The sequence below is a fragment of the Sinocyclocheilus grahami genome, unplaced genomic scaffold (genome assembly GCF_001515645.1).
Source record: "Sinocyclocheilus grahami isolate Dianchi unplaced genomic scaffold, SAMN03320097.WGS_v1.1 scaffold73.1, whole genome shotgun sequence".
NCBI lineage: Eukaryota > Metazoa > Chordata > Actinopteri > Cypriniformes > Cyprinidae > Sinocyclocheilus > Sinocyclocheilus grahami.
In genome coordinates this window covers 520,767-536,199 of record NW_015505252.1, presented here as the reverse complement: position 1 = coordinate 536,199, position 15,433 = coordinate 520,767, and the positions used below count along the sequence as shown (strand labels likewise).

The 15,433-nt window shown below is 38.3% G+C and overlaps 1 protein-coding gene and 1 long non-coding RNA gene across 8 annotated transcripts in view; both read right to left on the bottom strand.

Moving 5' to 3' along the window:
- Positions 1-714: 714 nt before the first annotated feature.
- On the bottom strand, positions 715-2,330 carry LOC107585638 (uncharacterized). The gene is made up of 3 exons (XR_001609268.1): positions 2,300-2,330; positions 2,172-2,218; positions 715-795 (listed from the first exon to the last, which is right to left on the bottom strand). It is a non-coding gene; the product is annotated as an uncharacterized lncRNA (long non-coding RNA).
- A 4,309-nt stretch (positions 2,331-6,639) lies between these two features.
- The window catches only part of LOC107585637 (CDK5 regulatory subunit-associated protein 2-like), a 33,954-nt gene continuing 25,160 nt past the window's right edge, over positions 6,640-15,433 (bottom strand). For 5 of the 7 annotated variants that reach the window (XM_016272743.1, XM_016272742.1, XM_016272744.1 and 2 more), the window contains 12 exons: positions 14,635-14,766; positions 14,429-14,538; positions 14,219-14,350; positions 13,594-13,659; positions 13,310-13,461; positions 12,800-13,229; positions 10,404-11,970; positions 9,515-9,619; positions 8,564-8,960; positions 8,243-8,463; positions 8,037-8,097; positions 6,640-6,885 (listed from right to left, as the gene is read on the bottom strand). In XM_016272743.1, coding sequence (XP_016128229.1) covers positions 6,648-6,885; positions 8,037-8,097; positions 8,243-8,463; positions 8,564-8,960; positions 9,515-9,619; positions 10,404-11,970; positions 12,800-13,229; positions 13,310-13,461; positions 13,594-13,659; positions 14,219-14,350; positions 14,429-14,538; positions 14,635-14,766 — 3,611 coding nt within the window. In that variant the 3' untranslated portion in view covers positions 6,640-6,647. The remainder of the gene's footprint in view (positions 6,886-8,036; positions 8,098-8,242; positions 8,464-8,563; positions 8,961-9,514; positions 9,620-10,403; positions 11,971-12,799; positions 13,230-13,309; positions 13,462-13,593; positions 13,660-14,218; positions 14,351-14,428; positions 14,539-14,634; positions 14,767-15,433) is intronic. The other 2 variants (XM_016272739.1, XM_016272741.1) reach the window with 2 other exon arrangements.

The following is a 15,433-nucleotide window of genomic DNA, read 5'->3' as shown; positions in this document are numbered from 1 at the left end:
ATTGTAGAAATGGATCAGTCACATTCAGCCTTGATTTGTTTATTCCATTAAAATGTCCAATAAAAAAATTTTCATAGACAAATTTAATAGGCTTACTAATAAAAGACTTAAATCGTATGTAAATGAAATTTATAAGGTTTCTTATTCATTCAACCTCCAAAATAAGATTTTTAAAGTTTCACCACTCATGTTGCCAATATAAATATCTTAAGTCTTGCTGTAAAGGTTGAGTAGTTGAATAAAATCTAATGCTGATTAGTCCAGCCTAATTCAAACCGGTTTACCATGAAAGCAGAGAGACTGTTTTATGAGGGTTTAAACATTTACTTTAAACACAGTCTGCTACATTAAACCATGCGCTCATTAAATGTACATGTACCATTCATTTACATCAAAATATTAGATCTTAAGCAGGATAATACAGCATCACAGGAGACCGGCAGTTAACATGAGACTGTCTAAAACCAGTATAAAACTAAAGCTCAAAGTATTTACAGGAGAAAATCTCTTCCGCTATTAAAAAACATTCCCTTTTACACGGTTAAATGCTCACTGTATATGTGCAAATAATTCTGAACGGTGTCAGCGTACCTCAAAAAGAGAAATAAATTAAGAACCCAAATTAAAAGAGAAAACCATGATGTAAGGACTCAACAGTCCTGACCTGGAGTCAGTGAAGTTTCTAACAGCCACAGTGGGAGGAGTTTTCACTGCAGACTGAGCCTCTGCCTGAATGCTGCTGACAGGCCACGCCCCCCGACTGCTGATTGGTCACTGGCCATTCAGTGGGACGTCCTGCAGAAACATAATCAGAGATGTGTCGGGAGCCAAACAATCAAGCAAATCCATGCAGAGCATCTCAAGCCTGAAATAAAACCCCTTCAGACAAACACAGCAGAGACATGGAGTAAAACTCTTCATACGGGCCACTGGGGTTTAAACAACTGCAAGCAAAAAAACATTTGAATAAAGGAAAGAGAGCAGTGAACATGCAGCGATCGTCATGCAAAGAAACAGATCTGCTTCTGAAAGCACACAAACACACGAGCCTTCATTAAACTAACCTTCCACCTGCAGAGCCTTCAGCCCAAAAACATTCAGATAGTTAGACTGAAAGACAGAGCATTAATATCATGAAGACAGGAAAGAGAAAAAAAAGTAAAATATCTACAGATAAATGTCCTTTACAAAGAAACGTTCAAGACAACGGAACATAAAAAAAATATTTTAGAGGTACTTTATGTTGTAGCCAAAAAAACAAACCAAAAAAAGGACCAAAAAAATGGTTAGAAAATAAATGTCATACTAAGTCCACAGTATTGTCTTGTGATTATGTTTTAGTTTTTTTTATATGGCAATAAATTAATTCTGACATCCAAAAAAGAGTTAATAACAGGATTCACCATCAAACTCTCCTTGAATACTTTGGTTCCAAAAATATGTTTGCAAGTATTTAATTTGTCATTCAGTTGCATCACAATTTATTTAATATACTTAAAAGTCTACTATATAACACTGCAAGTTTTATTTTATTTTAAATAAGTAAATCAATTGAACCGAAATGCAATTCACTTTTTGAATGATTATTTTTTATTTTAAATTATTAAACAAACTATATTTATTTTATAGTGTATATTAAATAATAAACTAATTCCGACATTCCCCCCAAAAAAGGTTTATTGCACAATGACAAAAATTACCATCAAAACTCTGCTTGAATACTTTGGATCCAAAAAAATAGTTAGGAAGCATTTTATTTTTTTTATTCCATGTCATGCAGTTGCATCACATCCTCCTTGTGACCATCATGTGCAACTTTTTTTAAAAATGTTTTTGAAAGAAGTCTCCTCTGCTCACCAAGTCTGCATTTATTTGATCAAAATACAGTAAAAACAGTAAAACTGTGAAATATTGTTGTAATTTAAAATAGGTGTTTTTAATTTGATTATATTGTAAATACTTTATTCCTGTGATGCGCAGCTGAATTTTCAGCATCATTACTCCAGTCTTCAGTGTCACATGATCCTTCAGAAATCATTCTAATATGCTGATTTGCTGCTCAAGAAAACAGTTGTGCTGCTTCATATTTCTGTGGAGGCCTCGATACATTTCCCTCAGGATGAACAGAGTTTGGTTTGCTCTCATGTAAAAGAACACAAAGGTAAACGCACCTCCAGGTTTCCTCTGGCTTTCTTCAGCACGCCGTGAGTCAGAGACACTGCAGAAACACGACACACACATCAGTGTTGGTTGACTCTGCATGAGTGTGAGTGTGTGTGTGTGTGTGTTGCTCTCTTACGCTGGTCGATGATGACGCGCTCCATGCCCTCTTTGAGCTGGTTGCTGGATCTGAGGTGTTTGACGGCTCTGCTCAACATCCGCTCCTGCTGAGACAGACGAGTCTTCAGACGACTGATCTCACTCTTCAGCAGATGCTCCTGATGACACACACACACACACACACAGTTAGCACAGTACTGCTGGCAATGATTTTACTAACAGAGTTTCACATAATCACTGAATTAGAAATGATTGTGTGTGAATTGTAAATTATTGTGAGGTTTGTTGGTATCAGGGTTTATTTCTTATTTCTCATTTTTATGTATCAGTCGCAATGCTTCACAATGTATTCATTTCATCACTGATTTTTTTAGTCTATATTTCATATATACTGTAATACTGTAATGGAGGTGATTTTTATTTCACAGAAATAAATGTTAAATTCTATTTTAATTCAATTAAATTAATTTCACACCGTTAGTCACATTTTATAGTATTTTTTATTTAATGGTAAGAACACGCCACAATGTATTTAATTAGGTGTATTTTGTTTAACAAATACATTTTAACTTCATTGTAATTAAAAGTAATCAATGTCACACTTTATTATATTTTTATTACATTATTAGGTATATTTTATTTCACATAAATAAAATGAAAATGGAAAATTCGTTTTTATTTATTTATTTAAATAAAATAAAATGTGACCATAAATAAAGTGTGAAATTAACGATAGGAACACATTAGCATGTTTTTAATTATTATTTGACTTAATTGTCATATATTTAATTTAATCTATTATATTACATTTCAAGGTGTATTTTACTTCACAAATAAATTTGAATAAAATGTTAGTCACACCTTGTTTCTGGTCTCAATTTATTGTATTTTTATTTAATGATAGGAACACGTCAAGATGTATTTAATTATTTCATCTTATATCTAATTTAGTATACTATATTACATTACAATATGTGTTTTATTTCACATAAGTAAATAATCAAATTGATAAAAATTAACTTGATTATACAAAACAACATTGTATTGCGATTTTTTCTGCCTATAAACCAACAGTTAAGTGAAGTTTATTTGCCTGAGAAGTATTTTATTTCACATAAATAAATACATTTCACACTTATTGATGGTCACATTTTATTATATTTTTATCAAATAAAAAGGAACATTTCATGATGCATTTAATGTCAGTTACCTTCCTTTATTAGTCTTAAGTCATGGGTGTATTCACACCTGTCTTGTTAGGTTCGATTGAATCAAACTCAAATTAGTTTCTCCTCTTAGTGCGGATCTTTTGGGCAGGTGTGAATACAGCAATCGCACTCAGGTGCGCACCAAACAACCGCATCGAGACCCAGCTGAAGAGGTGGTCTCGGTCCGCTTCCAAATGAACTCTGGTACGGTTGAATGGATGACCTTAGCACACGCATGGTTTTGTTTACAATTTCTGGTTCACTTGCAAAAAGGGTAGTATGAAAGCGAACCGCACCAAACAAACAAAACAAAACAAGAAAGAATGACAGAAAGAGAGAAAGAACAAAACCACACAGAAAGAAATAAAACAAAAAATTAATTTAAAAGAATGACAGAAAAAATGGAAAAGAAAAAACAAATGAAAAATAGATTGAAAGAATGACAGAACAACAGAAAGAGCGAAAAAACAATGGAAGAGAACGAATGAAAAATGAAACAAAAGAAACAGAAAAAATAAATTTTTGTCTTTTGTTTTAATGATTGTTTTCTTGAATCTTTCATTTGTGTTACATTGGTTTAAATATCACTGTAACCTCTCAGAATTAATGCTTTAACAAAATTGCTCTCCAATAATTAATGCATCTCAAATAAAGAGACTTTGTGTGTGTGTGTGTGTGTGTGTGTACCTGTTTTGGGCAGCAGGTAGTTGATGTTGATGGTTGATTTGGGGTCGGTGTGGGTCAGCAGCTGTTGTTCCAGTCTCTGTCTCAGTGTGGTGTTGATCTGGATGCTTCTCTCCAGCTGAACACGCAGCTGTCTGATCTCAGCCAACAGCTCGCTCAGATCCGCTGCTGAACCGCTCTCAGATCTAGAGCCACGGCGGCCAAAGTCTCCCTCAGGCGGTCGTTCTCCTTCTGCTTATCTGTTTAAAACACACAACTGTGACAACAGCTAACAGATCACATCTAGAAAATAGTTTTAAAAGTATAGAGCCTATGTTACCTCGTGCTCCCTGGTTGAGCTGCTCTTTGAGTGTGTGGTTTTGGGCGAGGAGGAAGTGAAGTTCACTGCTGATGTGAGCCTGATCCTCAGAACCAGCGATGAAGATGTTGGTGGCTGTTGATCACATAAACAAACACTCACATATTGAGTGATCTGAAGAGCGTTGTAAACCACTGAAAACATGAAATGAATGCGTACGAGTTTGTGTGTTCACAAAATATTGAAATAGTACATACATAGTGCTAAAATAACACTGGTACAAACATCAACTTCTGTTACTTAAGCCTAACCTATAATTCAAGACAGCAAGGAATCAGCAGGACTTAAACGCAGAACTGGACATTAATGCTAGATTTTTACCTTCCTCTTTGGAGGCTTTAAGCACTTTTCTCCATCTGCTACGAGAGACGGCGTTATAGAGCACAATTTGTTCACTCATGTCCAGAGCCGAGCTACTGTTAACCTAGTCCTGATCTCACTATAACGCCAGATCTCAGGATAGTTTCAATCCAGTAGAAAGTTTAGCACAGCTGTAACATTCTCACAAACATATATCCTGTCTAAACGACAATTCAGCATCACTTAAAATTAGACACTCTCGCCTCTAAGAGCGTTAGGGCTAAAGAACCTGCAAATATGGTGTAGTCCATCAGGCGCTCACTGAATACACCTCCAATCTCTTGATCTATTGTGTCCCAGATGCTGGGAAACCTGAACCAGGTCGTTCTGAAGAGAGATCAGGAGTAACAAATTCCTTCTGTTTGCTAGTGTAGTGCTGTGAGAGTTAATCCAGCATCTTGTGCCGATGCTTTTAGTGAAGAGCAAAATCTATCCATTTCCATGATACTAAACACTTAACAAATCATCAACACACCGGCTCAGGGCTCTTAACGGCTCTCAGGAGGGCAGAGGAGACAACAGTGCATACTGAATAATGCATCTGTAAGGGCTAGTAAGGGGACACCAGCCTCAGCTCCTGCCGTTTCACTACACGACTCAAATACTCAAGCTGACAGGACCACAGATTAACGAAAATAGACAAATGCATATTTAATCAAGACAGCAAACATGGGTTCACTAAAACACCTCAAAAGACACAATCAATGTCAAAAAATGAATAAAAATGTCAATGTCATAAAACTGTTTCGCAGTAATATTATAATTATGCATCACACCAACAATCAGAATTTAAAACTTAAAATTAGAAATGTAAATTAAACTTGCTATGGCAAAGGACTGAAATAACTACAAAAATTACTCAATAAAACTAAAATAAATAAAACCTAAATAGAAATGATAAAAACAACAAAAGCACATAACATTACTAAAATAAAAAAAACTTAAATACTAAAATAAACTACTAAAATTGTATTACTAAAATAAATACTAAAAAAATGTAAAATATTAACAAATATTATAAGAGTTTACTAAAATAACACTGTCACTATAATTACTAAAACAAAAAAAATAAGCTTAATAAAAAATTTTAAAGACAAAAGCACAAAAAAATGACTAACATGAAAACAGAAAGTAAAAAAATAAAAGGTAATTGAAAATATTCATAAATATAAGAGTTTAAATAATACTAAAATAACACTGGTTATAAAAACAATCTTAATACATATTTCAAACAATAAAAAAGACATACATAGAAAATTACTAAGACAAAAATACAAAACAATAAATCCAATTAAAAATATGAATAAATAATGTAACAGTACATAAATAATACTAATACAACATAAACCGCTGTTACTTAAACCTAACCTATTATTCAAGACAACAAGGCATCAGCATCACTTAAATGCAGAACTGGACAGTTAGTTTACATAGAATTAAATAACATAAGCATTTAAACTGTGAGACAGTGAGAAATGGCACAAGACTTCAGTGTTACTAAGTACCAAAACTCATTTGACCGGCATATCTCTCCAGGTCAAGAGGTCACTGGCAAATCAACAAGAGCCCCATGTGAAGGTTTACTGGATAAATAATTCAGCTTGATTTAAAAGGTGCTCCGCCTTGAACTGAGATTACATTCATCTATTAGCAAGGAGTCCGTTTCAGGTTGATAAAACATTGAAGAACTTTATTGGAAGGATGTTCACGAACGTTCAGTTCTAATTTAGCATTCTGATGTGTTAGCTGAGATACAATCAGACACATTTAGAAACCAACTTACACCTGATGAGGTGAGTGTTACCTGTGTGAGGTCTGTTGGGGGTCTGCCTGCGGACAGCAGGAGGGCTGTCGTGGAAGGAGGTGGTGCCATCATTGGACAGCCTGTCACTCATCTCGGAGTCGGAGTGCTGGTGCATTCTGGGAACTTGCATTCGCAGTTGATGTTGCAGAGAATGAATGAGCCGGTCTTTCTCCTGTAGTTCTGCAGAGAGTCTGTAACACACACAAACAATTACAGAGAGAACAAAACTATCAGAGGGACACAATAAAACAAATCAACAATACCACAACAACACACAAGATAACAGGGAAATTAGGAAGTAAAAGAGTAAGGCTAAATCCCAAATCCTATACTTGTATTAGTCTAAAAAGCATACATGGATGCATACTTTAAATCACTATTCCTTTAAGTTTTAACAGTTAGTATTTTTTTGTTTGTTTGTTAAATAAGTCTCTTCTGCTCACCTAGGCTGGATTTATATAATCAAAACAGTAAGTTTTTTTTCTATTTGAATATACTGTAAAATGTAATTTATTCCTGTGATCAAAGCTGAATTTTCAGTATCATTACTCCAGGCTTCAGTGTCACATGATCCTTTAGAAATCATTCTAATATGCTGATTTGCTGCCAAAAAACATGTATTATTATCACTGTTGAAAGCAGTTGTGCTGCTTTATATTTCTGTGGAAACATTTCATTTTTTTAAGATTCTTTGAATATAAGGCTCAAAAGAACAGCATTTATTTCTTTCATGTTTTTTTTTTTTTTCATACATTTATTTTGGAAAAAAGTAGCAGTGTAATTTGTGAGACATTAATCATTATCTTTCATACTATATAATATGGATAGTATATGAATTGGGATGAAGCCTGAATCTGGGCATAAAAGACTGTCACCCAAAGAGAAAATTCAACATAAAAACAAAACCTAAATGACCCTAAGAAAGACTTCCATTGTAGAGGTATGAAACACGCTGCACTGCACACAGGCCCTTGCAGGCAGCACTCACAGGTCAATGTAATGCTGTGTGCTAATGGCAAGATTCTGGTTCTGCCTGCACAAATAAACCATCTGTAGCTGCTGCTGTTCTCTGTCGCCCTCTAGCTGAGAGCGCAGGTACTGCAGCTCCTCCCACACCCACTCACAATCGCTGTTGGGAGGAAGCCAAAGACTAGGCCATCAAACACCAGCTGGATGAATGGCTAATAGTAGCAACAGACTCACACCAGCGTAACCAATCATACTATTGCGGTGTTCCATTCCATTTCTCCTCTATTACATACTTTCAGATTTACAGATTTCAGTATTTGTGAGATCACGGTGCATCGCTCTTAGCCGATATGAAGCTGAAAGCTGTTTTCACCTGAGCTTCATCTCGGACTCCGCTTCTTCTTCATTATCCATACCAGACCCTCCTGTAGAAACTAAAGGATAACAGAAAATACATAAACTTCAACATTTTAGTTTATTTATGGCTATGTTCACAATGGAATACTACTGCCTCTGCTTCAAAGTTTCCCATCGCTACCATTCTTCATTAGTGGTTTCTCTGTGTTGGTGTATATTTACCCTGCTCCAGTTTCTCCAGCAGGCTCAGGCTGTGATCCAGATGCTCTCTGAGCTGGGTTCCCTGAGCAGAGTGCATGTTATTAGGCTGAAGTAACTCCTCTAGAGCTCTTCTGAGCTCCAGCAGCTGTTTACGCTGTTCCACACCCAAACCACGAGACACACGGATCTGTTCCCGCAGCTCACACAACTCCCGGGCCTGAGACTGGACCAGAGACTCAATCCTGCCGAGAGAGAGAGAGAGAGGATGACATTTCACTAAAAAGCCACAAGATGAAGGATACCGTTGTTGATGATGATCATGAAGATGGTGATGAAAGCTACCTGGAGGGAGAGCCTGCTTGGCTGCTTCTGTTCAGGGTTCTCTCTCTTTCTAGCTCAGTGCTCAGCTGGGCGATTTGAGCCATCATCATCTTTGTTTCCTCCTCCTCTTCACCTGCTGTGGGTTCAGAGGTCACACTCAGGAGCTCAGTCGACAAAGACTTCTTATGCAGCTGCCTCTGGAGGTTCTGGATTACTTTGTTTTGTCCTTCGATCTGTGACCTGAGCTGCTGGATGTGCAGGGTGGGGTCGGTGTGAGGGTCGGAGGGTCGAGGGGAGCTCAGGCCAGGAGAGCTGTGGTACGAGGGGCTGGATGCGGTAGTGTCAGGTGAAAATCGGTCCTGATTGCCCGTGAGGACAGGAGACAGAGTGGGAACCAACCGCAAAACACCATCCATATCTAATAGTGACATCAAACACACAGAGGACAAAGAAAACACACATACAAAGACATAAAAAGTTGGATTTAAGTTAATTACAGCAATGGTGGAAGGAGGTTACAGTCCTCAAAGATGCCACATTAGTTACATTATTAAATCAGGGATGGTTTGGTCATGCAGTGGAAGTGATTAAAACAAACTTAGCACACACAAATATGTGCTGACAAACACATAACCAATGTTAAAGGACAAGTGCACCCAAAAATTGTTTACGCTCCCTCGTGATTTTTACCCACAGGAAAAAAAACAGCACCATCATTCTGTTCAACTTTGGTGTTAAGTGGAGTAAAAAGTTATACAAGTTTGGAACAGCATGATTTAATGGAAGTATTTTCAATTCTGGGTGAACTATCCCCTTAAATTACCCAAAGCGTAACACCGTTGTTTATTATGATCATGCAGTCAGTAGCAGTTTGCATGGATCATCAATGGAGATAAGAGATTCTGAAACTGCCTTTCCATGCAGAAACCCTCACATGCAGACTTATTAAAAAGAAGTGTTTTTCCCGTCTACCTGTGCTACTGCCCTCCACCTCCGTCTCACTCCTTCCACTCGTTTCATACCCGAGGTCGTGCGCCTCCACTTGCACCCCTTTATAATCCCGTTCACTAGGGGGTGCTAGAGCAGACAGGCAGGGTTGAGAACGGTAGCCCCAACCAGAAAAACAAGCAACAGGCTTGTCGTAGTACCGCAATAAATCTGAATGGCACTTAATGCAGGTCTCTATTGGGCAACTTGATATAAAGTACTTTTATAAAGTAAACATAAGAATAACTTTTTATATTGTAATTAATATTTTGAGATGAAAATCATGTTCAAATGTATCAGATATGATCCATCAGGCTTTGGAGGAATGTTTATTTGTTCATCTTTCAATTATCACTGTACTGCATAGCATTATATGTTTTGAAACTACAGAGCTTTGATCATGAAACAAAGCATTTAAACATCTTACTATGACATATTACTGGGAGGTATAGAGTGACATGTTATATTTTTATCATTTTATGTAAGTATCTGCTATACTGTTATAAAGATCACACTGATTTACAAGCTACCAGAAATTCATCTTTTTGACCATATAAATATAATCTGCTTCGAATTGTCACAAGTATGAGCTCCATTTTCTCACAATATAATACAATACGAGTCATAAAAGCCTGACGTATCAAATATGATACTCAAGATATTTACAAGGTTAAGTACGTAGGTCCCTGACCCTTATGCCAATATGTAGCTGATTCTATAGATTAAAATTGAATCCCTGACATAAATACTGAGGTGAAATATTGTACAATCACATGTGCCATACACAAAAAAGTGTCTTAAAAGTGCATTAAAAAGAGCTAGTTTGAGCAGTGTTTACCCTCAATTGAGTGTATTGCATGTGTGTTCTTTTCACCTTTGCGCGGATCAGACTGTTTCTCCTTATTTGAGCCATGCACAGCGATGACAGACTGAGCGATCGCCAGTTTCTCCTCTAATTTCCGACATGCCCTTTGCCTCTCCTTCAGGGCCATCTGCAAACTTTCGATCCGAGCGTTCTTCTCCAGAGTTTCATTTCCAGGTGCATCTCCACCTCCTCCACTTTGGCCACGCCCACTAACAACTTCCTCAAGTTTGCTCATTTTCTGAGCACGCTCAGTATAAATCTGAAGAAGCATCAAGAAGTTCTTATGAAGATTCTGGTGTGAGGTCACAGGCTCCTGAACGTTCTGTTGCCGTTCTGGTTTAGAACTCTCAGTGTTCTGAATGGGCGTGCTTGTCTTTTGTTGGTGCCTCTCAGTGCAGACTGGGTCCTCCAGAGACTCTCTCTCCAGCAGAGCACGCTGCAGCCTGTCTAGCCATTTCTTTAACTCTGGACTGGACAAGATCTCCTCATGAGACTGGTTTGGTTTGGAGCAAATGTCTGCGAGAGACTTGACCGCACCTTCAGCAGCTCTTATGCACTCAGACAGACAGTCCGTCAACTGTTGCAATGACAGGACCTTTCCTTCTGGTCCAGGAGTGTAATTCCCCTCCAGACCAGTGGGTGCGCTGTTGCGCTTGGCGCTGACAGCTGCACTTAACTTTTTAACAGCTGCTTCTGAAGTCCAGAGCTTCTCCTGCAGCTCTGCATTCATTTTGCACTGCTGCAACAGCGACTCCTGCAGTGAATCTGCCTGCCGCTGTAACTCAGAATCAGGTCCTAGTGTTGGACCAACCTCTGGGATGTGAGAGTCTTTTGACCTGCCATCGCTTTGCTGAGAAATTCTGATCTGTCCAATTAAGTCCTCAAACCTCTCACAAAGTGCTTTTGGGTCTTCTTGTCCAAGATCCATTTGGCTGCTTGCAGTGTTTACATTTCGGAGCAATGCAATGGCGGATTCCGCAGAGTTCAAGCAGTCTAAGAGCTGAGCGTTGAGTCGGTCTTTCTCCTCAACAGCCTTCTGAAGATCTGCACAACGTTGCTGCAAGGTTACATCTCCTGTTTGACCGATTCCACACTCCGAGTCCAAGCTGCATGCGGTGAGGTACGCAATAGTAGACTCTGCCGCTTGTAAGGCTTCCAGGTACTCTCGGTTGAGCTTGTCCTTCTCCTGTAGCTCTGCCTGTAACTCGTCCCATTCCAGGACCTGTTCCCTCAGGCGGGAGATTAGCTCCTCCTTCTCTTGGCATTCTTGATTCAACAACTCTAATTGCACCATTAGCTCGGATTCCAGATTTTCATTCATGTTAGTGTCTCGTTTTGTTCCAGCAGTTGGACTCAGCCTAGCATCTTTAACATGGTCTAATTCGAGGTGTCCGTGCTGAGCTGGTCTCGAAGACATCTTGCGGTCCGTGCTGTAATCAGACTCTTCAGCCCCAGTCAGGTAGTCTTTGTTTCTGGGGTGAACGTGGCCTAAATTCAGCTCACTCAGATCTTCTGAACTCTGCCCAGAACTCTTACTGTGCCTCACAGGTACTGGTAGCCGAGACTTTACATATGTCTAAAACAAATGACATTAGGATTATTTTACGATTATATGCTTTGGAAAAGACAAAGAAGCAGTAAAAACAGGTTTGGATGCATCTCCACACTAAAGGCAAGAAGAAGTGGGAAGAAGGGGTGGTGTGTCATAGTGGATAATAGGGCTGGGTATTGAACATGAATACATGAATAGATTCAATTTTGATTCAAAAGCTCTTGATTTGATTCGGTATAGATTAATTTGGGTATATATCAGGTCAATCATGTAAATTCTTCTTAAAGAAAAGAACAGTTATCGGTTAATTAAAATCAAGATCAAGAATTCAGTATTGTCAACCTAGCCCTACTGGATAAAGCAGGGTTACCTAATCCTGTTCCTAAAGATCTACCAACCTGAAGAACTCAGTTCCAACCCTGCTCCCAACCTATGATGAAAATTACAGGCCTCTCTCATCTTTTTAAGTGGGAGAACTTGCACAATTGGTGGCTGAATAAATACTTTTTTTCCCCACTGTATGTGTAATTATCAAGTACTTCTGAAGATCCTACTTAGCCAGTTCAGGTATGTTTAATCAGGGTTGGAGCTGAACTTTTTAGGAAGGTAAATCTCCAGAAACAGGACTGGGCAACTCTGGGATAATAGGGTTGGTAATTGGATGGTTGCTTGTTCAATTCCTGCATGCAATGAGCCACTTTTGAGTCCTTGAACATGGCACCTAACTCCAAGTTGCTCCAGAAGTTGAAGATTCAGGCATAAATGTTTCTTGGTAGGTTTGAACCCACAACTGTTACCAACTATTATGCTAGACTTTCTACCTTTTCCGGCAGCACATGTGACTGATACTCACTGCATGTCTGGCCATGTGCTGCATCTGATTCTTGCTGGATTTGGTGCTTTGACCCTGCCGCCTTCTCTCATATCGCTCCTCCATTTCTTTCCTTTCTCTTGGTTTGTTCTCTTTCTCCAATGTGCTGGTGTGTCTCTGCAGATCTTCATGGTTTGTCTGCAGTTGTTCCATATTGCTGCCCATCATCTTAAGGTCAAGCTGACTTCTAGCATCTGAGACAGAGTTCCGCTGCAGCTGCTCTTTTAGCAGTCGAATTATCTTTCGGTGACTTCTGGCTTCTGAGCGGAGCACCTTCACAGTCTGGTGCAAGTCTCCATGGCTGTCACTTTCTCCAGAACTCTCTGCACTTTCTTTGGACTCAGTGGCGTTTTCTTTCTTCAAAAGTCCACGGAGTTCAGATGCATCCAAGCGGAGTTTGGCCACTTGCTCCCTACAAATTGCAGCAGTTAAAGGTTTTATTTGACATACAACCAAAGCTACAATGTGGATACCTAGTTATCTTAAACATACCGGAGTTGAGAGACTGACTCCGCTCCACAATCTGAGAGAAGGGATCGGAGTTCTGCTTTTTCTGATCCATCCCTTTGCTGTCTTTGAGTCTGTGATGGTTGATTACTCTCACCAGCATTCTCTGGAGAGCGATCTCCCTTCTCACATCTCTCCTTAGAGATAAACAACACACGGGACAACAGTAAATACAAAAACAAGACTACTGTGGTTTCCAGACTGAAAGTTGAGGTTCAAGATTACAAAATATTTTACAAAATTGACTAATCTATTTCCATTTCTCTTACCTTCGTGTTTGGAGGCATTGGTGTCACATTATCTTCAGAAGTGGGTTTCTGCTGTATCGGTGATTGCTACAGTAATGGCATGTTTGGTGACACATGACTTAACAACACAAAATGCCATAATGGAACAGAATATAAAGAAAGCACACAGTAACGGTAGGATGGGGCGGCTGCAGGTGATCATGGGTAAGAAAATAAGCCAGAAAGACAGAGAGAGGAGATAACAGGGGTTAGCAGGGACGGAAGAGAGAGACAGAGAGAGAGAAAACTAGAGGGAGGGGAAAAAATAAATAAATAACCGCAGACATATACATAACCACTCATTCAGCAGACAAACATGTTACAGAAACAAACTTCTAGAGAAGGTCCAACCTACCGCTAACTAATGTTAGTAAACTAGAAACTCAACTACAGACAAGAGGTCAATCATAAATGGAACACGAAAGCACAAAATCTGAAGGTCTGAGGTTAAAGGTCAAGAGGTTAAAAGAAGGTAAGAAATTGGGCCCCGTTTTACATTGGCATCAAACCAAATGTCAGCTTTGCACAAATATATTCCAAAAACCCTTACATAAGATGTAAAACTAATAATATTTCTAAGAAAATATTTCACTGTGACCTTTAATACCTTGATTGGAGTTGAGAGCTTGATTAGGTCTGGTTCTTTCTGAGAGTCTACTAGATCTTTACCCACAATGTCTTTCTCCATCAGAAGCAGCGTATTCTGCAGTTCGGCATTGACTGCCTGAAGCTCGAAAACCTGAAAATAAGAGGAAAATGTAAATCTTTCAATTTTGTTTGACAAAAATTACATAGCACTTGACGATTAGGCACTCACCTTTATTCTGAGCTGTTCAATGGTCAAGTGCTGGAGCTCCTCCTCTGGTCCTTCGCCAACACATATACTCATATAGGATGTCTGATCGCCAATCAAACTCAGTGTGTCAACTAAAATAATCAGATGAATTAAAGTCAAATGAACTAAAATAATTGAACTAATTTAATTAAGAATAAACAAATGATACGCATGATACATGAACGTACTAGAATCGTTGGCATGTCCAACCCCTCCTCCCCGGTTCTGGATTTGTCCCAGTCTGGCTTGCAGAGAGGCGTTCCAGCGTTGGGCTTCCTCTAGTGCATCACGCATACTCTCCAACTCTGAAGGGTTTGAACCTGCACACACATGTATACTCATGCAGTTAGTAACACTGCAAACACATTCAATATATATGTATGTACGACTTTAACTTTGTTCTCTGCATATTTCTTTTTTTTTTTTTTTTTTTTTTAAAGAACAGCTGAGAAAACACAAGAAATTATAATAAGAAGTGGATGGGTGCATAATCAGTATATGACAAACCGAATTTGCGCCATAGAATAGAATACATACTAAATGCTGTCAATGCATATTTATTTTATGCAGATATTTATTGTAAGTTTCAACTGAGACTTAAAGCATACAGACTACTGAGTGGTGAAAGCGAGGGCCACAGCAAGACATGGGTAGGAAGTTAATGGGAATGTTAATAGGAAAGTTAATCAGGTGCATTTGTTTTGTTTTGTGAGTGTGCACAGAAGGATGATTGGCAAATAGAATCACATTCAATTAGAATCAAATTCAAAAGTTATGAAGTGGGAATAAAATAGTTAAATTATCAAATAAATAAGTTTCTCCTGATCCGCTCCGCTCCAGTGTAACTAAAACATTTAGGATTAAAAAATAAAATATAACTATTAAAAAATAAAATGTTGACAAATGTTTAGGTTGAACTAGAAGCTTATTTAAAATCTCTCTCTCTCTCTATATATATATATATATATATATATATATATATATACA